The sequence below is a fragment of the Marmota monax genome, unplaced genomic scaffold (assembly GCF_021218885.2).
Source record: "Marmota monax isolate L192 unplaced genomic scaffold, Marmota_monax_Labrador192_F-V1.1 WCK01_AAM20220418_F8-fsc00024, whole genome shotgun sequence".
In the NCBI taxonomy this organism is placed as follows: domain Eukaryota; kingdom Metazoa; phylum Chordata; class Mammalia; order Rodentia; family Sciuridae; genus Marmota; species Marmota monax.
The window spans coordinates 19,610,299-19,630,730 of NW_026695224.1; the positions used below are offsets into that span (position 1 = coordinate 19,610,299).

Below are 20,432 nucleotides of genomic sequence, written 5' to 3' on the forward strand. Positions count from 1 at the left end.
TGGGGTATCCAATGGACCCTTGACATGGTGATCTCTATCCATACTGGAGGTGGACAAAGATAGTCAAGAAAGAGATATTGGGAGCAAGCACCAAGGGAATTCAGAGCCTAAGGGGCCCATGAGCTGGGGACCAGAAGGCCAGGGCCTCAGCCCTAGGATGCAGCTCTGGCTAGAGACAAGACCCTGGATGGGGGAGTAGGACCTGATCCTCTTTCTTGGGCTTAAGAGGAGTGCCCAGACTGAGCACCCATCTTATGGGTACAGAGTGGTAGTGGTGCAGGGGGCTGTGGGATTCTTGCACCCAGTTCCTTTTCCACCTCCTTCTTGGGAAAGTAACATATAATATGGGGTTAATCTAGTCCCACACTTTCAGCCCCTCTCTCTACTCAGCTTTCCAGATCTCTCATATTCAGCACTTTACTCTTCACCCTCCGTTGGCAGTCTCTCCGGTCAGAATCCCCCACGCCCAACTCTCTACATTTCACACACTTAGAACCCCCCTTTCAGCCCTCTGTATGTTGACTTTACTCCACAGCCCTCAACAGCCACTCTTAGAGCTACCTACTTTTTTTTTTTTTTTTTTTTTTTGGTGCTAGCTGTGGGGTACCAGGAATTAAACTCAGGGGCGCTTAACCACTGAGCCACATCCCCAGCCTTTTTTATTTTTTATTTTGAGACAGGGTCTTCCTAAATTGTTGAGGCTGGCCTTGAATGCTCGATCCTCCTGCCTCAGCTTCCCGAACCACTGGGATTGCGAGGAGAGCGCCACCACGCCCAGCTAGAGCTACCTAGTCTTAACTGTCCCCAGCGGTCTCCTCATTCTATCCATCCTCATGCTCAACTCCCTTCACACGCACTCCTGACCCCAAGCCTCGTCAGTCCTCTCCCCCAGGTCACCACTCCCAGAGACCAGGCGGGCCGAGGCCTGGTGCCCCCCTAGTTCGGCCGGTCCCGCCCCATCCCGGCGGGTTGAGTCAGGCGGCAGGAACTGGGCGGGGGGAGGCGACGAGAGGAGCCAAGCCAGAGCGGCGGGGAGCGAGCGCGGAGCCCAGTGGGGCCCGCACCTAGTGGCCCTGGCGGTCAGGGACGCGGGGAAGGAGCGCGGGACGGGGACTGTCTAATACTTACCATGAGCGCCAAGAAGAAAGGTAGGACCCAGCCTGGGGCTGCGAAGTCTCGGGGTTGGCCACGTTGGATGCAGGCCAGATTCTGGGGGCCAGGGGTTGCGTGTTTCGCCGGAGCGGGTGGGATTTGCCAAGGATCCTTCCTTGCCAAAGGCAAGGGTGAAGGGGTGCGTCCGTGACTCAGTTTCCAGGTTTCAGCCACCACAGGAAAGTGAAGGAGGCGGGGCACTTCTCAGAACTGCCCCCCACTCTGGGAAACCCCCGGCACCCAGCCCCGAGGCCCTGGCGTCGCAGCGCCTGGGAGCGGGTGGGAGCTAGGGGAGCAGTTTACTCTGGACGGAGGAGTCGCAGCAGCCAGGCCCGCGCCGGCCGGGCCTGTCCGGTAGCTCCACAGGGCTCTCCCTGCCCCGCCCCGTAACCTCCCTTGGCCTCTCGCGGTGGGGGCACTAGCTCTCGGGTCCACTTCGGGGGGCGATCAGGGGCAGGGCTGGAGAGGCCGCCCCGCCCTCGGGTAAACAGGCGCTTCCGCACATTCTTTGCGCGCTCCGCCCCTTTCCTGCCCCTTCCCAGCCGGAGGAGGGTCCCTGCGCGACCCCACCTTCCTGCCCCGGGGCAGGCGGAGTCCGCACCATGGCAGGAAGTGGGGGCCGAGCCGAGGCCACGCTGAGTCCGAGGCTGAGTCGCCCGCAGCTGCCCTGTCATTAGAGCGGGGACCGGCGGGCTAAGAAGACCAAGGCAGGAGCCCCCTGGGGCTGTACCTGGTGACTGGAAGGACCTCCTCCAGCCTTGGGACTCGGCCGCAGGGTGGGGGCTTCAGGGACTCTACTGGTGCTGGACACCCCACCCCCGCCATCCCTAGGGAGCCCCGCGAGGACTCATTCCATGATGTCCCTGTCGGTGCGGCCGCAGCGCCGCCTGCTCAGTGCCCGGGTCAATAGGAGCCAGTCCTTCGCAGGCGTCCTCGGCAGCCACGAGCGCGGGCCCAGGTACGCAGTGGAGGGGAATTAATGGTTGGGTCAAGAGAATCGATGGGATTGGGACTGGGTATGTAGTGAGGGTTTGGGGGACTCCTGCTTGTCCTTTTCTTAAGGCAGCCTCTTCTTCAGGAACTTCCAAGTCTTCAACCCTCCGGGGCCTCCACGAAAGCCCCCAACGCTCTCCCGGGTGTCCAGGATGTTTTCTGTTGCTCACCCAGCCCCTAAGGTGCCGCAGCCAGAGCGGCTGGACCTGGTGTATGCTGCCCTTAAGCAGGGCCTGACGTAAGCAACTCCCTTCCCACCTTTTGTCCTAGGATTCCTCCCCAAGTCCCTAACTCTTTGTGTTAGTAAGACATTTCCCCAGTTCGGCACCCTCTCCTACTGTCAGTACCTTAGGCAGCTAGAGACTGGAGAAGTGAGTTGACTCTTGTCACCTCTTTCTCTAGAGCCTACTTGGAAGTGCACCAGCAAGAGCAGGAGAAACTCCAGGGGCAGATAAAGGAGTCCAAGAGGAACTCCCGTCTGGTGAGTGATGGTAGGGATGCTCTGGACTAATGCCCTTTGCCTTTGCCATTGTGAGGGCTGGGCAGGGCCAGCCTGTGTGACAGCTGGGCTATTTTCTGCGGTAACTATGTCCAGGTATGAGTTGAAGGGAGTATTAGGACAGGCCGAGGGCATTTTTCCAAACTTCTTTGCTGTGCACACTTTCTACTTGAGAGCAGTGCTGCTCATAGAAGCTCTCAGTGGGAGAAGTTGGATCCCCACAGACAGGACAAGAGGAGAATATGTTGTAATAGTAGTAAGGGGAGGGCCAGGGTTTTTTCCTGGGGAAAAAGGAAAAGCTTGCAGAGGAGGGAATGCTTCTGCTGGGTCTTGAAGGATAGGTCTGGGTGGGCAAGTGCCCCTGGTGTAGTCCTCGTTATACCTCCTAAATACCTCTTCTTGTTTTTCTCTGTAGGGCTTTCTATATGACTTGGACAAGGTGAGTGAATATAGAATAGTGTTGGAAGGGGTTGGCTCATGGAGAGGGGAAGGGGCCTTGGGCCTATGGGCCCTCCTGACCCACCTTTCCCCCAGCAAGTCAAGTCCATTGAACGCTTCCTGAGACGATTGGAGTTCCATGCCAGCAAGGTACTTGTGCAGCATGAGTGCAGAATGGGTTTTGGGAGTGGGTTTGGGGCAGCATAGGGAAATTGGGGGCAGGGTGCAAGTCTCTGAGTGAGCAACCCCAGTAATGATTCTCAGTTCCCCCCTCACTTTCCCAGATCGATGAGCTCTATGAAGCATACTGTGTCCAGCGGCGTCTCCGGGATGGTGCCTACAACATGGTCCGTGCCTATAGCACTGGATCTCCAGGGAGCCGAGAGGCCCGGGACAGCCTAGCTGAGGCCACCCGGGGACATCGAGAGTATACAGAGGTGAGAGAGGAGTCACTGAAGTAGGCATGGGGTGTGGCAGAGCTGGTGAGAGGGATTGATTCTTCATTCCCTCCTGTCCCTACCCCTTCCTCCCAGAGCATGTGTATGCTGGAGAGCGAGCTGGAGGCACAGCTGGGCGAGTTTCATCTCCGGATGAAAGGTACTAAATTGTGGGGGCAGATGGGAATCAGGAGGGAGTATGCTCAACATGGCACATCTAATTCTCCCTTTACTCCCAGGGCTGGCCGGCTTTGCCAGGCTGTGTGTAGGCGATCAGTATGAGGTATGAGGATGCCCAGGGGAGGCGGGGGGATGGAGGTCATGGCTCTTGCATCTCTGCAACTCCAAGGGTTGCTTCATCCTGCCTATTTCTTCAGATCTGCATGAAATATGGCCGTCAGCGTTGGAAACTACGGGGCCGCATTGAGGGTAGTGGAAAGCAGGTGTGGGACAGTGAAGAAACCGTCTTTCTTCCTCTGCTCACAGAATTCCTGTCCATCAAGGTGACTTCTCTACCAGTATCTAGGACACTGTGGTTCTGTAAACTTCATGACCTTGTGAACCCCTTTGTAATCTTCCTGAGACCCTTACCCTTGTGATGTCCTCATGGCTCCATGGCTCTGTGAATGTATGACCCCTCAACTTTCATGACCCTGTGATGATCTCTGTGTCATTGAGAACAATCTTCGTGATTTCTATCTTCGTGGTCTCCTTGATCCTATAACTGCCTCATGATCTTCTGACTCTGAATATTGATCCCCTGAGCCCCCTTGAGATTATGACTCGCATGATCTCAATGACCCTACCAACTCAGATCTTTATTATCTCCATGTTACCAGACTGCTTCAAGCCTCCATGGCTCTATGACCCTGAGAATTCCAATCCTCATGGCCCCATGACCCTGTGACCATCTACACATATGCAGATCTCTGATTACCAGGAACTCATGGCCCCTGCATCCCTGTGATCCCACTGTACATTCTTGGCTACAGGTGACAGAACTGAAGGGCCTGGCCAACCATGTAATTGTGGGCAGTGTCTCCTGTGAAACCAAGGATCTGTTTGCTGCCCTGCCCCAGGTTGTAGCTGTGGACATCAATGACCTTGGCACCATCAAACTCAGCCTAGAAGTCACATGGAGGTTGGTGGAGCTAAAGGTCTTAGGGGCAGGACCAGAAGGGTTGTGGCACTGCTAACGGCCTCTTCCTCCTCAGCCCCTTCGACAAGGATGACCAGCCCTCTGCTGCTTCTACTGTCAACAAAGCTTCCACTGTCACCAAGCGCTTCTCCACCTATAGCCAGAGCCCACCAGACACACCCTCACTTCGGGAGCAGGCCTTCTATGTGAGTCACAGTCCAGACTTAGGCCTCTTCATTTCCCAGAGGCTTTTCTGGGATGGTTCTGAAATGTTCTTCCTTCTCTCTTAGAATATGCTAAGGCGGCAGGAGGAACTGGAGAATGGAACAGCATGGTCCCTGTCATCTGAATCTTCAGATGACTCATCTAGCCCACAGCTCTCAGGCACTGCTCGCCACTCATCAGCCCCCAGGCCCCTGATGCAGCAGCCTGAACCTCTGCCCATCCAAGTTGCCTTCCGAAGGCCTGAGACCCTCAGCTCTGGGCCTATGGATGAGGTGGGGGCCATGGCCCCAGTTTTAGCCAATGGGCATGCCCCCTATAGCCGGACTCTGAGCCACATCAGTGAGGCCAGTGTGGACGCTGCCTTAGCTGAGGCTTCAGTGGAGGCTGGGGGTTCAGAAAGCCTAACCCTAGGGCCTAGCTCACCCATACACCCAGATCCCACCCAGGAGTGCCCCAATTGTGTTCCTTCTGTCCCAGACACTGGCCATTCTGCCACAAGCCCCACTTTTAGTACTACCAGCCCCGTGTCCACATCTATAGACCCTGTCCCATCTGAACATCGAGATTCAGTTCATAAGGCCACAGATTCTAGCCCTTCTAAGCTGCCAAGCCCCACCCATACCACTATAAACTCCACGTGTAGTGCCATAAGCCCTATCAATAGTGCTCCAAGCTTCATGTCCACTACTATAGGTTCTACCACCAAGCCATTGCTCTCTACCCTCACCACTACTGGCTGTATCCCCACTACTACAGGCCCAACCCAGACCATGGCAGGGTGGAACCACACTACTCCAAGTCCCATCCATACCACTACGAGCTCTACCCATACTACCACAAGTCCTATCCATACCACTGCAGGCCCCACCCATACCACTGCAAGCCCCACAAACGAAGCCAGAATGTCAACTCACACCACTACAAGTCCTACCTGCAATGCTATGGGCCCAGTAGTCCAAACCACACACTCCACCTTTACAACTGTAAACTCTTCCACTTCTGGGGACATTGCTATACTTCCCACCCTCTCTACAGATGTCACCCTCTCAGGAACTAACCCCTGTAGCTACTCAGCCTCCACTCCCTGTATTCAGGCAAAACCCATAGCCTCCAGCACTTACTACCCAAGTCCTGTCTCTTCTGGTTGGAAACCTCTCATAAGCCCTGCCCCAGATCCCCCAGAGCCCATCCTTCAGAACCTAAGCTCCCCTCCCTCACCCTTAGCTCCTATACCCCAGCATTCAGAACTTAGCCCAGTCACAGCTACTCAAGCCTCAGTCCCAGGGGCAATTGAAGGGACTGGGGACAGGAGACTGGAGGAAGCCCTGGGGGCTGTAATGGCTACTCTGGATGACTATCGTGGCCAGTTTCCAGAGCTGCAGGGCTTGGAGCAGGAGGTGACTCGGCTGGAGAGTCTGCTTTTGGTAAGGAGGGCTGGGCTAGCTGGGCTGGGGCAGCACAGGGAGGGCAGCCAGGTAGTAGCAGCAGCTCTGACCTGCTTTACTACCCTAGCAGAGACAAGGCCTGACTCGTAGCCGAGCCTCCAGTCTCAGCATCACTGTGGAGCATGCCTTGGAGAGCTTCAGCTTCCTCAATGAAGATGAAGATGAAGACAATGATGGTCCTGGGGACAGGTAAGACTGTGGGGGCTAATGAGAGGAAAGAGATGAAGGGGAAGAGGTAAGGCTATGTCAGGTGGAGGAGCAGATGTGGGAACAAGTGAAGTGGGGCCAGGTAGAGTGCATGAGGATGGATTTGTTGGCAGCTGTGATCACTCCTCCCATGTATATCTCATGTGTGTCCTTGATGCCCATGTCTCCAACCCCATCTATCTCCAGTGCTTCTGGCCATCCAGCTCCTCATCTCTGCAATGAGTCCCTCCCCCATCGGTCCCCATCAGCTTGTGAGCCTCCTGCCCCTCCTCTTTCTGTTGGCTTCACCTTGGATCTACCCTCTGAAGGAGCTCTTTCAGTGCATCCCTACATTCCTTGCATGATCCAGCATCGGTCCTCTCTGTCTCAATCCCAACTCTCCTGGAGGTCCCAATCCCTCAGCTCTCAGTCCTGGAGTGACCCTACCAACTCTGGTTTGAGAGTCATTCCCAGTCCCTCCTCCCTCCCAGGTTCTGGCCCTATGCCGTGCACCCTTTACAGTTCTCATGTTATAAACCATTCCACCTTACTTCTGCCCATCCCAACCCTGGCAGCTCCCTGGGGTCCTAGTTGGAGGTGCCACAGGGCAAACTGACAACCCTACTACTTCCTGCTGGTTGCAGCCCCTTCCTCCTCGAACTTACCAATTGTCTTGTCTGCGCATTATTGTGTTCTTTCATTCTGGGATGGGAGGAGCTTAATAAAACTGGTGACCGGATGGTGATGTTTGCTTTTGGGGGGGTTGACCCCATTTTTTTCTCTCAGGCCTCCAAGCAACCACCAGGAGGCTGGGGCTGAGGACAGCTCAGACTCACCCAGTGCTTGTCCCCTCAGCACGGGGTGTCCAGCTCTGGATGCTGCTTTGGTCCAGCATCTACACCACTGCAGCCGCCTCCTACTGGTGAGGCTAGTGTTATTTCCTCTGCCCTTCCCTTGTACTCCTTGTTCCAGAGAGCCTGCACTCTAATCCTGGTCCTCTCTGCCTCCTCTGAGTTCCATACCCTAATGTCCCAAGATTCTGGCATTTGGCTCTTGCTGAATGGAAGACCTCCCACATTCTGTTTTCCCTCCCCACCTCCCAGTCTCTCCCAATGCATGCTTCTGCTTGTAGTCCCTGGACTCCATCTCTCCCAAGCTGTACCCAGGGTCTGAACTACTCAGCCACCCCTGTTCTTCAGAAATTGGGCACATTTGGGCCCCTTCGCTGCCAGGAGGCATGGGCCCTGGAGCGGCTGCTGCGGGAAGCCCGAGTGCTTGAGGCAGTATGCGAGCTTAGCAGGCTATGGGAGATCCCTGCCACCTCTGCCCAAGATGGTAAGGGCCCTTATGCACCTGAGCTCTGGTGCCCATCTTGAAGCTCCTATCTTACCCCACTCCTATCTACATGTCTGTCTGCACCCTCCTCCATTTGCCCTGTTGCTGATGATTTCCTACCCCCTACCTTCCACCTCCCGACAGTGGTACAGTTCTCAGCCTCTCGGCCCGGCTTCCTGGCCTTCTGGGACCAGTGCACAGAGGGACTCAGCCCCTTCATCTGCCCTGTGGAGCGGGTGCTCCTCACCTTCTGCAGCCAGTATGGTGCCCGTCTCTCCTTGCGCCAGCCAGGCTTAGCTGAGGCTGGTGAGTGGGCTGTCTACCTGCCCCTTCTGTCCTTCCTTGGCTCCCTGATGACAGAGACCTCAGGGAAGGCCAAGTCAACCCAAACAGATATATGAGCTGAGTGCTAGGGAGAAATAACAAAGGACTGTGCCCATGTGGCTAGGGTGTGCAGGCAGGGAGACTCTGCAAGTGAGCATGGGATAGGAGCATTCTTTTGCTACTAAAAGCCTGGACCCATCCTGACTGTGGCACTGCCTTCCACAGTGTGTGTGAAGTTCCTGGAGGATGCCCTGGGGCAGAAACTGCCCAGGAGGCCCCAACCAAGCCTTGGGGAGCAGCTCACTGTCTTCCAGTTCTGGAGTTATGTGGAAGCCTTGGACAGCCCTTCCATGGAGACCTATGTAACTGAGACTGCTGAGGAGGGTGAGGCAGTGGCCTTGATCACAAAATGGGTGTATCTGAGGGTGTGGATGAGACTTAAGAACAAGGCCTCTGATCCTAGGAAGCTCCTGTCTTGCCACCTTGTCCCAACTCTCCATTTCCTTCCTTCTTTCAGTATTATTGGTGCGGAATCTGAACTCTGATGACCAGGCTATTGTGCTGAAGGCCCTAAGATTGGCACCAGAGGGGCGTCTGCAAAAGGATGGGCTTCGGGCCCTCAGCTCCCTGCTTGTCCATGGCAACAACAAGGTCATGGCTGCTGTCAGTACCCAGCTCCGGAGCCTGTCCCTGGGTCCTGCCTTCCGGGAAAGGGTGAGTCGTGCAGGGCTTCCTTGAAGGCAAGGACTAGGGTCCTGGGTTCCCACTATCTGATAAAATCTGCTTTCCTGCTCTTGCCCAGGCCCTCCTGTGCTTCCTGGATCAGCTTGAAGATGAAGATATACAGATCCGAGTGGCTGGCTGCCTGGCCCTGGGCTGTATCAAGGTGAACCCTGACAACCCATCCACCTTTTCTCTCCCCTCTGGCACCCCCACCCCTGGGCCCTTCCTACCTGCTTCACTGAACCCGCCTTGATATTCTGTTCCCTGATAGGCTCCTGAGGGCATTGAGCCCCTGGTGTACCTGTGCCAAACAGACACAGAAGCTGTAAGGGAAGCTGCCCGTCAGAGCCTGCAGCAGTGTGGTAAGGCTAGGAGATGGACGATGTGGGTCAGGTGGATTCTGGGACATCTTAGCTCATGGGAATAGGGTGAGATAGGGCTGGAGATGGAAGGGACAGGATGAGTCTAGGGCCACTCCTGATCTCATCCTCATGCATTACAGGGGAAGAAGGACAGTCTGCTCACCGACGGTTGGAAGAGTCACTGGATGCCCTGCCCCGAATTTTTGGGCCCAGCAGCATGGCCAGTACAGCATTCTAAACTCTCCATACACATACTCCTACTGCTCCTTGCCCCTACTTTCAGGGCTCACCAGGCACTGGCAGGGTGGGTGAGGGCTGGCTCCAGAAACCCCTCCCTCCCCACAGATTCCTATCAATGAAAATCTAATATATTCTTCTGTTGCCCTTGGGGTTGGTAGAGTCAGTGCCCGAAGTCAAGTGCCTCCCAGCCTCGGCTCAGCACATCCCTTGCCACAGAGTGTCCAGGGCCTGGTTACCCTGCCTCTGCCTCACCACATCCCTTGGTTTTGTATTTTATTTACAGAGTTTTACAGAAAATAAAATTTAAAAAAAAAAATCTTTCCTACATGCACTCTTGACCCTCTGACATGCCCTTCCTGACAATGGTGTGTCCATACTCCAGCTGTGACAACAGCATTCATACTTGCCCTGGAAATCCTGGTGGAAGAAAGCCCAGAGGCTGGGAACTGGGTTTGGGGAAGAGAGCAGGGGAAGAGTGTAGAAAGCATTGCTAAAGAGGCTCAGCCTGCAGCTGGGCCTAGGAACAACAGCTGTGGGTGGAGCTGAGCTGTGGAGTTGGCTCAGAGAGGCCCAAAGGGTGCCAGTCCTGGGAACATATGTGGCCAGGGAGCAAAAGGGAAGCAGGCAGGAAAAACCTGCATGATGTGACTGCACTTCAGACCACGAGGGGGCAGCAGAGCTGCATCAGTGGATGCCAGGCTTCTGGGTGTTCTGGGAAGAGAAGTGTACCTACTGGAGACTGGGGAGCCAGGGAGAGGAGAATCTTGCCAAAGGGAGGCTGGAGACCCAGATGTCTGTCCTGTCACCCAGGACAAAGTCCTTTCCCTCCCTGGGCTGCCTCATTCTCTGTAATAACAAATTTGCTGAACCCTGTGGCTTCCAACAGATGGCAGATCTGTGCTGTGTAGGAAGCAGGGCTCCTGGAAGGTAGTTCCTTAACCCTAGAGTTGCTTGGTACATGAATGTGTTAACCCAGGAGGTTAAGAACCTGTGGAAGGATGGAGTGAGACTACCGGATGGCAGGTATGTTCCAAAGAGGGGAGACCCACACCCAAGTGGAGAAATATACCCTCTATCCTTTCCTGTCTCCTTTCAGAACTTCCACTATCCACGGCTAAGGAGATAGTGCATGGACAGGGCCTCTCCCTCCCTGAGCCCACTCTGGTGTCTCAGTGCCTGTTGTGGGAGCACATTTATGTCACAACATGTGCATTCAAGTGTCGCAGGGAATACATGTGTGCCTGCACTCTGGAAGAGCCAATCAGGTACCAACGGTTGTGTGGGGAGGTACAGGTTGACCCAGATCCCTAAGAAGCCCTACCCCCCAGTGCTTTAGAGCAGTGTATGAAGAGGTTTGGTTGGGGCCTTAACCACCTGCTGGGGAAGCCACATTGAGCAGGGGGGGGGGAATAAAAAAAACGGCAACAGGAAGGCGCACAGGAAACACCTGTGTGTAAACGCAGGTGGCTCACTTTAGGCTAGTAGGGGTGGGGGCAGGCAGACAACAGTCTTCATACATCGGCCCAGCTCTGCTCCCTCTGTAACTATGAAGGGTGACATGGATGAGATAGTCTAGTTCAGCTTTTTGGGTAGTCAGCTGGGGTAAGGCAATCAAGCCATAAAGACCAAGTCAGTGTCCAAAGCTGATTACAGCTTTGCCCCATGGACTCTTTGCAGAAGGGTCAGTTCCTGAACCATCACTAGAAGCCTCTCAGGCTTGAAGCCTCACAAGAAGCCTACTGGTATAGCAGGAAGAGGAATAAAGGGAGCTGGGTTGGGTCTCAGTTGTACAGTGCTTGCCTAGCATGTGAAACACTGGGTTCAATCCTCAGTACCACATTAAAAATAAATAAAAAATAAAGATATGGAAAAAGAAGTTCTTAAAAAAAAGGAATAAAGGGAGCAAACACTAGCTGACCAGGTCCTGGGAAAGTGTACATGAAATGATTGGGCCGGCACAAGCTCACAGCTCAATCCATAAAACAGAACAGGGCAGGGCCTGGGCCAAAAATGGAGGATGGAAAAATGCCATTATGTCAGCCAGTAATCAACTAGGACTGTTGCTGAGAAATCCCTGCTCTCCAATGTTAGGAAGGAAAAGAACCCCTCTACGAGGAGGGTCCAGAGGCCAGAGCCTGGTCTTTAGCTCTGGCTGAGGGTCGGTGTGAAAGTCCAGGAAGGCAGGAGCTAGAATTAGGGTACTGTGAACACAGCCAAGTGAAGAACTATAAAGACCAAGACAAACACGGTACAGACCCTGAGGTCTCTGTAAGTCTTGCTTGCTCAGAGCAACATGGATCAACCCCAGAACAACCATTCAACCTCTATCCATCTGTGATTGGAAGTCAGGCCTCCTTTGCTCAGGCTTAGGCCCTGGTCTATGACATGGTGAAGGACAGGAGTATTTCCTGTCCTCCTACATCCCTATGGATGCCTCCCACTGGCCTTCACATAGGGAAAAGCACACTCTCCAATTCCTATCCTGCTGTCATGCACACTTGTTTCTGCTGCCTTGGACTCAAGGAGCCTGCTGCCCCAGGTGATGGGAGGTTGACGACATCATCAAGAGTAACAGGTACCAGGGCAAGGAAAGCCTGTTTCCAGCTGTACTATGGAGACTGTTAGCCCAAATACAAGTTAGCCTCCAAGACTGGGACACACTAAGAAGTGCCCCATCATTTGAGTCCACTCAGGCCACAGCCAAGCCTTGGCCATTGTCTTCAGGGTTTTGCAAGGAGGAAGTTGATATAAAAATGCAAAAAAGGGGCCAGGTCGAGGTGGTCCAGGATACAATTTATTGTGTTGGTTATTGCTGGAGTTTCTTCCTACTTCCCTCCTTTCCTCTTGCCTTCTTTCAACCTTACCTTTCCTCTTGTCTCCCACTCTTCTTCTTCATGTTATTCAAAGCTGCAGAGAACCAAAAAAGAAAGAAAGAAAAAAGCATGTTTGTGAAGGCAAAGAAGCAGATGGGCTGGCACGTGGGAATAGGACTGCTTCTTTGTCTCGCCCACAGAGCGGGGGCGCTTTTCTTGTGTGTTTCTGTGCCTGGTGTGTGGGTACAATTTGCTGAACTCCAAGCATATGACATGCTGCCTCTCTTCCCTTCCTACCCCTAGATAGCCCTGGAGTGCCCTATTTAGAGGATCCATAGGTGGACAGAAGCTCTTGACTTGACTTCTGGGCTTGCCTTTTCTGGCTTGATATAGGAGGGTGAGCTTGGGAAGACTCCAGTAACTCATGTAAACCACTAAGGAAGCTCAATCTATCATCTAGAAAATAAGACTACCACTGACTTGCAAGAAAGAGGCCACTTGTTCCAGAATTTATGATCAGGTGATGGCCACTAGTAGTTCAAATTTGATGTCAAAAGTCAAATCTCCATTGTCTTTGAACTTACCATACACTCAAGTCATGAGGATCAGTAAAGGCTGACTTAGAGCACCTGAATTACTATGGCTAACACCTACATTTCTAGCTAACTCCTTTGAGTCTCCTTACGACCTCCTCTTCCTCATCAAGTATTCCCCTTAAATGCTGTTCCACAGGCTCCACTATAGGCCCTTTCCTCTTCCTTCTCTTTTTTCAGGGGGGCGGGGGGGGGGAGACATACTGTATTGAATTCAGCAATCTCTAACACTGAGCTACATCCTGAACCTTTTTATTTTTTAATTTGAGACAAGATTTCACTAAGTTGCTGAGACGGGCTTCAAACTTAGTGATTCTCCTGCCTTAGCCTCTCTTGAGTCACTGGAATTACAGGCACACACCACTGCACCCGGCTTCCTTCTCTTTCTTCAAACACACTCCCTGGACTACCTTATCCATTCCTCTAAGTCCCACCTATGCTGAGGCTCTGTGCCAATCATTACATAGCTCTCATCTCCCTTATAACCCTTGCATTCAACTGCTGACTGGACACTTTTTGAACATCTGGGGCATTTCAAACTTAACAAAATCAAATTCAACACCTCAAACATTGTTTCTCCTCCAGGACTCTTGGGGTCATCAATTACCTAGTCATAAAACTTGAACCTCATCTTTGACTCTTTCCTCAATCCCCTCATCATGACCATTGGAATCCTCTCAGATAAATGCACTAAATATTTTTAAACCCTGTCTACTTTTCCATGTCCCCATTCCTCCAATTTGCTTTTGTTACAAGAAACTGCAATTGCCCTGGTATAATAATAATCATACCCCACTACAATTGCTTATTTACTTTGTACTCTCTGGTGCATCCAAAAGTTTTGTTGACTATTCTAGGTAACAAGTACTTCCCAGGTCTAGGAAAGATAATGGTCTTGGAGTCACCAACTACCTAGATACCTGAGCCACTGTAGAAGTTACTGTGGAAATTGGTCCATGTTATATATATATCTTGAACAATTTGTTGAGAATCCACATATCATGCAATTTAACCAATTAAAGCATACAATTAATTACTTTTAGTATATTCAGAGTTGTGTAACTATCACCACAATTTTAAAATATTTTCATTAACCCCCCCCCAAAAAAAAACAAAAAACAAAAACCACTCTGCCATTTAGCTATTACCTATAAGGTCCCTACATTCTCCCCCTCTCCCAGTCCTAGGTGAGCACTAATCTACTTTGTGTCTCTATATATTTGCCTATTTTGAAGATACACACACACACACACTTTTTGTGTATGTATGTGATTGAACCCAGGGTCTTGCACATAATAAGCAAGTGCTCTATCACTGAGCTACATCCCTTACCCTCTGGATATTTCTTATAAATGAAATCAGGTTAGGTCTTTCCAGCTTGAGTTCACCAGAGAACTTCCATGAAGTTCCAATTCAGCAGGTCTGGCATAGGTTCAAAAAAACCTCTGTTTGACCAAACTGCATCTCCCTTTATCATACCTAGCACCCAAGGCCAGATACACATTAGGTGATCAAGAACTGTCTTTTGCTGATTACCTAAAATCTGTCGAAGGGCTGGAGATGTGACTCAGTGGCAGAGTGCTTGCTTGGCTTGGCATGCGTGAGGCCTTGGATTCAATCTCCATTACCACCACCACCAAAAAAAAAAAAAAAAGAAAGAAAGGAAGAAAAAAAGAGTCTTTAATAAATCTGTCTAATTCTGGGCTCCTCATACCTAACTTCTCAATTGATGTCCTAGACTTATCTCAAAAGCAACTCCAAAACATTTTGAGCAGGAAAGTACCATATGTTCAAAGTGGAAGAAGCCTATAAACTCAAAACACTTCCTCTATGCATACCATCTCCCTCTCATATTTCCTAGCCTATAGCATAAACCTGGGTACTGGGCTGAAGATATGACTCAGCACCCCGTTTCAATCTCCAGTGCCAACAAAATAAAACAAAACTAAACTTCAACTGTTAGCTGCCTAAGGTATCTGAAATTTCTACCATTACAGCCCTTTCTGGTGGGGGATGGATTAGACAAAGGAAAATGAAGGGAAGGGAGGGGGTATGGGATTAAGAAAGACAGGAGAATGAATCAGACATAAGTTTCCTATGTTCATATGGGAATACACAACCAGTGAAACTCCACATCATGTACAACCACAACAATGGGATCCTAATTAGAATAAGTAATACTCCATGTATGTATGTCAAAATACACTCTATTGTCATGTATATCTAAAAAGAATTTAAAAAGAAAAAGGAAAAGGAAAAAAAAAAAGCCCTTCCTCTGGGTTGAAGCATTACTGTCCAGCCAAGTTTAGGGCAGAAATCCCCCGCTGCCCAACAAATCATGTAAAAATTAGAGAAGTTGGGGGCTGAGTGGTGTAGCTCAGTGGTACAGCATGTGGTAGCATGTACCAAGCCTGGGGTTCAATCCTCATTACCACTAGCAACAACAATTTGGAAAAGTGGGAGAAGTCAGAGAGCAGGGACACTCAGGGTCCACACAATAGGCCTCTCTTCCCCTTCTAAGGCAACCTCAGAAATGAAGTATCATCTCCAGAGGATTACTATAAAAACAGAAAGATTGTGCTGGGTTTGGTGATACCGGCCTATAATCCCAGAGTTAGGAGGCTGAGATGGGAGGATCACTTGAGCCCAGGAGTTCAAGATTACCCTGAGCAACATAGTGGAAACTCGCTTCCAAAAAAAAAAAAATTATCTAATTGAGTGAGGAGTTCGTGTTGCCAATAGAAGAGGGTGCTAAAAGTGGAACTAAAAGTTCTCAGTACTTGGTCTGCTTTTGCCAAGAAGTTGCAGAAGGATATTAACAAGCCATTTCATTTCTTGAATTTACAACAAAACTGCACCTGACTTATTAAATACAGCTGTAAGCATCACTTGAAAGGGCAGACATGAGGGTTGGAGCACAGTGCTTGCCTAGCATGTGTGAGGCACTGGGTTCGAACCTCAGTACCACATAAAATTAAACAAATAAAGGCATTCTGTCTGTTTACAACAACTACAAAAAATAATAATAATAATTAAAAAAAAAAAAAGAAGAAAGAAAGAAAGGGTAGACATGAGCCAGGCACACAGTAGCCCATGCCCATAATCCCAGCTACTTAGGTTGAGGTAGGAGGATCACCAAGTTTGAGGTCAGCCTCAGCAACTTAGTGAGATCCTGTTTGTCAAAGTAAAAAATACAAAGGGCAGGGTGTGTAGCTAAGTGGTAGAGTGCTTGCATAGCATATTTCAATAGTTTAATACCCAATACTAAAAGAAAAAAAAAAGCATGAAGATGTTTTGAAAAGTAAAATATGTACAGATGAGATGGATTTTTTTTTAGTCATAGATGAACAATATCTTTATTTTTATGTGGTGCTGAGGATCAAACACAATACTCACATGTGCTAGGCAAGTGCTCTACAACTGAGCTACAACCCTAGCCCCAAGAGATGGATTATTGAAAGGTGCCTGGAAAATGCAGATATGAGTAAAAATGACAAAATTAATCTACTTCTTAAGTATGAGACAAAGTCTTTTAGACTTTTAGTCTTTTTGCTTTTTTAGTTGTAGATACAAAACACTGTTATTTTTAAAAATATTTATTTATTTATGTATTTTTAGTTTTAGGTGGACATATTATTTTGTTTTTATGTGGCGCTGAGGATCGAACCCAGTGCCCCATGCATGCAAGGCAAGCACTCTATCACTGCGCCACAACCCCAGCCCCACAATACTGTTATTTATTTATTTATTTATATGTGGTGCTGAGGATTGAACTCACTGCCTAACACACGCTAGGCAAGCACTGCTGGGTTTCTGTTCTTGAGACTAAAAGGCTCAGGGGTCACTCCAGTTAAACTGGGCTAACTCGGCTGCACGAAATAACCACACAAGAGACACAAATACCTTTTTCTTTGGGGTCGCTGTGACGGCTCCTCTGACCTTAAGGGTCCGCAGAAAGAGAGAGAGCGAGAACACGCACTGACCCCTTTATTGAGGAGAAGTTATTTGAATGAGGCAAGGGGTCAGGTTTCTGGGGGCTGAGTCTATCTTCATGATGTCCACTGCCAGCAGGTTGACTGACACCTGGGTAGGCCACACCCAAGGGCACAATAAGAGAAGGGGACACACACAAGGCACTTCCATGGAAGATTCTATCCTAAACAGGGCAAAGGGTTATATTACAAAGAAACAGGTGAGCGTAGCTTCACCCATGGGGCTGTAGCAAGACACACCCATACACGAGACACCGACCCTTGCACCCAAGAAGGGTGCCACATTTCTGTGACTGAGAGCCTCAGCACCCAGCCGGGGAGTGTAACTCAGTCACGTGTAAGGTTGGCCTCCCACAAAGCACTCTATCATGGAGCTACAACCCCAGCCCTAAAGTCTTTTAGACTTTAACAGAGCAATCATTTGAGCTGAGTGATAAAAAACAAATATGGGGGCTGGGGCTATAGCTCAGTGGTAGAGTGCCTGCCTCGCTCATGTGAGGCATTGGGTTTGATCCTCAGCACCACCTAAAAATAAATAAATAAATAATAAACATATAGTGTCCATCTATAACTAAAAAAGAAAAAAAATACGGATTTTACGGGTCTGAACAAAGCAGACATCAATAAGGAAAAAAAAAATCCCATAATCTGGAGATGATGTGGAAATCGTTAAAATGGTAAGAGAAAGGTTGGTCTGAGCAATTAAAGTTGGTAGACAGGGAAAGCTTTCCGAACATTTTATGAGGTTTAGCATTCCTATTACCTCTAGCCCATGGTATGGGAGGACTTGCTGTCCTCATAACACTCTTATGTACTTTTATGCCCTTGATCATAACTTTTCACATTAAACACCTTGTCTCACCTATTAATACCTTTGTAATCTTTTAGATCCAGCTGAAATGAGATACTACTAGAAAATGGTTTACTCCTTTTTCTGAGTTCATTTTTTCCTGTTTTAAAAATGATTGAATTAATTTTTAAAATGTTTTTAAAATTTTTTAAAAAAATTATTGATAGACCTTTATTTATTTATTTATATGGGGTGCTGAGAATTGAACCCAGTGCCTCACACATGCCAGGCAAGTGCGCTACCACTGAGCCACAATCCCAGCCCTGAATTAATTTTTTAAAAAATCAGAATTATCTTTGAATCTCCAATACTAAAATGGGGCTATACACATAGTAGGTACTCAATAAATATTTGTTGAACTGAGGCTGGGAATGTAGCTTAGAAATAGTGCTCTTGTCTAGCAGGCATGAGGCCCTGTGTTCAATCTCCAATACCACAAAAAGAAAATAAATGTTTGCTGAACTGGACCACGTCTCACCCATTCTCAATAAGTACAAAGACAACAGAAGGATAGGCCTTTAGGCTATATACAAAAGTGAAGATTCTTGCTTATTTTTATTAGAAAATCAACACATTTCCCCTTCATCTGTTGACTTAAAGAATTAAAAACAAAACAATAACAACAACAAAACACCTAAATTATCACAATTACTACAAGCTACATGGGACATAAAAGGAGCCAAGGAAGATCTTGGAAATAGAATTTTTACGAGGATCAGCACAAAGTATGCCTCTTTCTGGCTCCAAGACCAAGGGAAAACCTAACAAGAAACTTAACTGAGTCTAATAATGAATCTAGAAAGATCAAATTTATTAGAAGGTGGACCTGGGAGTGAGGAAGTATAAAATGACAAAATTAAGGAATAACAATAGTTTACATTCATCATATGATTACCGGTACCAAGAACTATGCCAGAAGATTTACTTGTATTTGCTCATTTATTCCTTACTATTATTTCAACTATAATTATCATTCATCTTATAGAGAAGCAATTTGTAGATGAGTTGTCACAAATTTACCTGAGATCACACAACTACTAAGAAGCCAAGAGAAGACCTGAATCCAAGAAATATGACTCCCACATCCAGACAGTTAATTATATTGAGATGGTTATATGCTTATTTTGATAAATACTTTCTAGTAATTTGGCTTTCCACTCTCTCCTGTAGGGAAATGATATGCCTTTTACCAGCATAAGGACACTAGTTCATTTGTCAGTTAGGCATCACTCTGCTTATCCATCAAACTCCTATGTATCTGACCCCTGAGAGATCTGCTATCAGGATAAAGACCACATTGGGTTTATGGTCCCACCTGTGAGGCTGAGAACCAGATCTTAAAATATATTGACTTTATCAAAGCCATGTGGTAAGTGGGACAGTCTTCTGCTGATAATGCCCTGAATACTCCAGTGGACTACAAACCTGAGACAGTCCAAGGGAAAAACACTCCTTCCCTCACATTCTCAAAAAAATGAGGGAGTATTCTTATAATTTCCTATCTCCTTTGCATGATACCCTACAATACTCACCTCTTGGGATTATGATTTAAAATTACCCTTTATGAATCATAAAATGCGCCCACAGTTCTCATGGGTGGGATAGTCTGGGTTAGCACTTCAGGGAACAAACGTGTTCTTATTTTTATTATCCCAACTGTCTTATAGGCTCTTATCATAATACTATCACCTCTCTCAGCTTGCTCTGCCCAGCCTGAAATATCCTATCATGTTGGTTTGGCTTTCTGTTCCTTGGTCTTAGGAACACAAAGTAGGGCACATCAGGATTTCCTATAGGGAAAAGAAAACATACACTTATGGTTCTTCCTAGTAATTTTCACCATTTTTTTTAGCCCTTTCTCAGAGAAGCACATAAGTTTCTTGTCTTCAGAAAGCACACTCCAAAGCCACTTAGACTTTATTCCTGGCTTTTAACTGATGCTTCAGAGGTCATATAGTTGTAAATAGTTAATATAACATAAGGTTACAAACATAGTTGAGTTTTTTTCTCTCCAAAATATATTACCTTATCTTTGCCCACAAAGCCTTGTAGCTTATCATTAAGATGATTTGAAGTGCTGGGTGCGGTGGCACACACCTGTAATCCCAGTGGCTTGAGAGGCTGAGGTAGGAGGATTGGAAGTTCAAAGCCAGCCTCAGCAAAAAAAAAAAAAAAAAAAAAAGCAAAACGCTAAGCAGCTCAATGAGACCTGTCTCGAAATAAAAAATACAAAATAGGGCTGGGCTGGGAATGTGGCTCAGTGGTTGAATGCCTGAGTTCAATCACTGGTACCCTGCCCTCCCAAAAAAGATGATTTGAAGCAAAGTGTTAAAGAAAGGTACTAAAAGGAAAAAAAGCTAAGGATTCATTTATTTATTTTTGTGATGTTAGGGATCAAACCCAGGGTTTCATGCATGCTAGGTAAGTACTCTAATATGGAGCCATATCCCCAGACCAAAGCTAATGTTTTATTTTTTGGTACCAGGGATTGAACTCAGGGGCACTTAAGCATTCAGCCACATCCCTAGCCCTTTTTATTTTGAGATAGGGTCTCGCTAAGTTGCAGAGGCTGGCCTCAAACTCGTGACCTTCCTGCCTCAGCCTCCCAAGTCACTGGGATTTTAAATACAAGTCAGCATTATTACTGTGTCTAGTACCTAAGTTTCAAGTCTACTTCTTGACACTAG

The 20,432-nt window shown here is 48.7% G+C and overlaps 2 protein-coding genes across 9 annotated transcripts in view; one reads left to right on the plus strand and one right to left on the minus strand.

Moving 5' to 3' along the window:
* The window catches only part of Agrp (agouti related neuropeptide), a 54,603-nt gene that overhangs the window by 29,392 nt on the left and 4,779 nt on the right, over positions 1–20,432 (minus strand). Inside the window, exons 2-3 of one of the 6 annotated variants that reach the window (XM_058575983.1) lie at positions 14,440–14,522; positions 12,270–12,404 (exon numbers count right to left, since the gene is read on the minus strand). The exons of 4 other annotated variants lie outside the window; for them this stretch is intronic. In XM_058575983.1, the coding sequence (XP_058431966.1) occupies positions 12,395–12,404; positions 14,440–14,522 (93 nt within the window). In that variant the 3' untranslated portion in view covers positions 12,270–12,394. Of the gene's footprint in view, positions 1–1,128; positions 2,000–12,269; positions 12,405–14,439; positions 14,523–20,432 lie in introns of those variants that run through there. One more of the 6 variants, XM_058575984.1, reaches the window with a different exon arrangement.
* On the plus strand, positions 999–9,822 carry Ripor1 (RHO family interacting cell polarization regulator 1). Of its 3 annotated transcripts, none has more exons than XM_046435317.2 (22): positions 999–1,148; positions 1,984–2,110; positions 2,231–2,383; positions 2,548–2,626; positions 3,060–3,083; positions 3,179–3,232; positions 3,367–3,519; positions 3,616–3,679; positions 3,759–3,802; positions 3,897–4,022; positions 4,512–4,660; positions 4,734–4,863; positions 4,948–6,306; positions 6,395–6,516; positions 7,300–7,435; positions 7,713–7,848; positions 7,993–8,154; positions 8,398–8,556; positions 8,690–8,886; positions 8,975–9,058; positions 9,167–9,257; positions 9,398–9,822. In XM_046435317.2, the coding sequence occupies exons 1-22, from the start codon at positions 1,130–1,132 to the stop codon at positions 9,493–9,495; spliced, it is 3,666 nt and encodes a 1,221-aa protein (XP_046291273.1). In that variant the 5' UTR covers positions 999–1,129; the 3' UTR covers positions 9,496–9,822. The 3 variants fall into 3 exon arrangements, with proteins under 3 accessions (XP_046291273.1, XP_046291275.1, XP_046291278.1); XM_046435319.2 differs by having other exon boundaries at positions 6,398–6,516; XM_046435322.2 differs by lacking the exon at positions 999–1,148 and having other exon boundaries at positions 1,982–2,110; positions 2,215–2,383.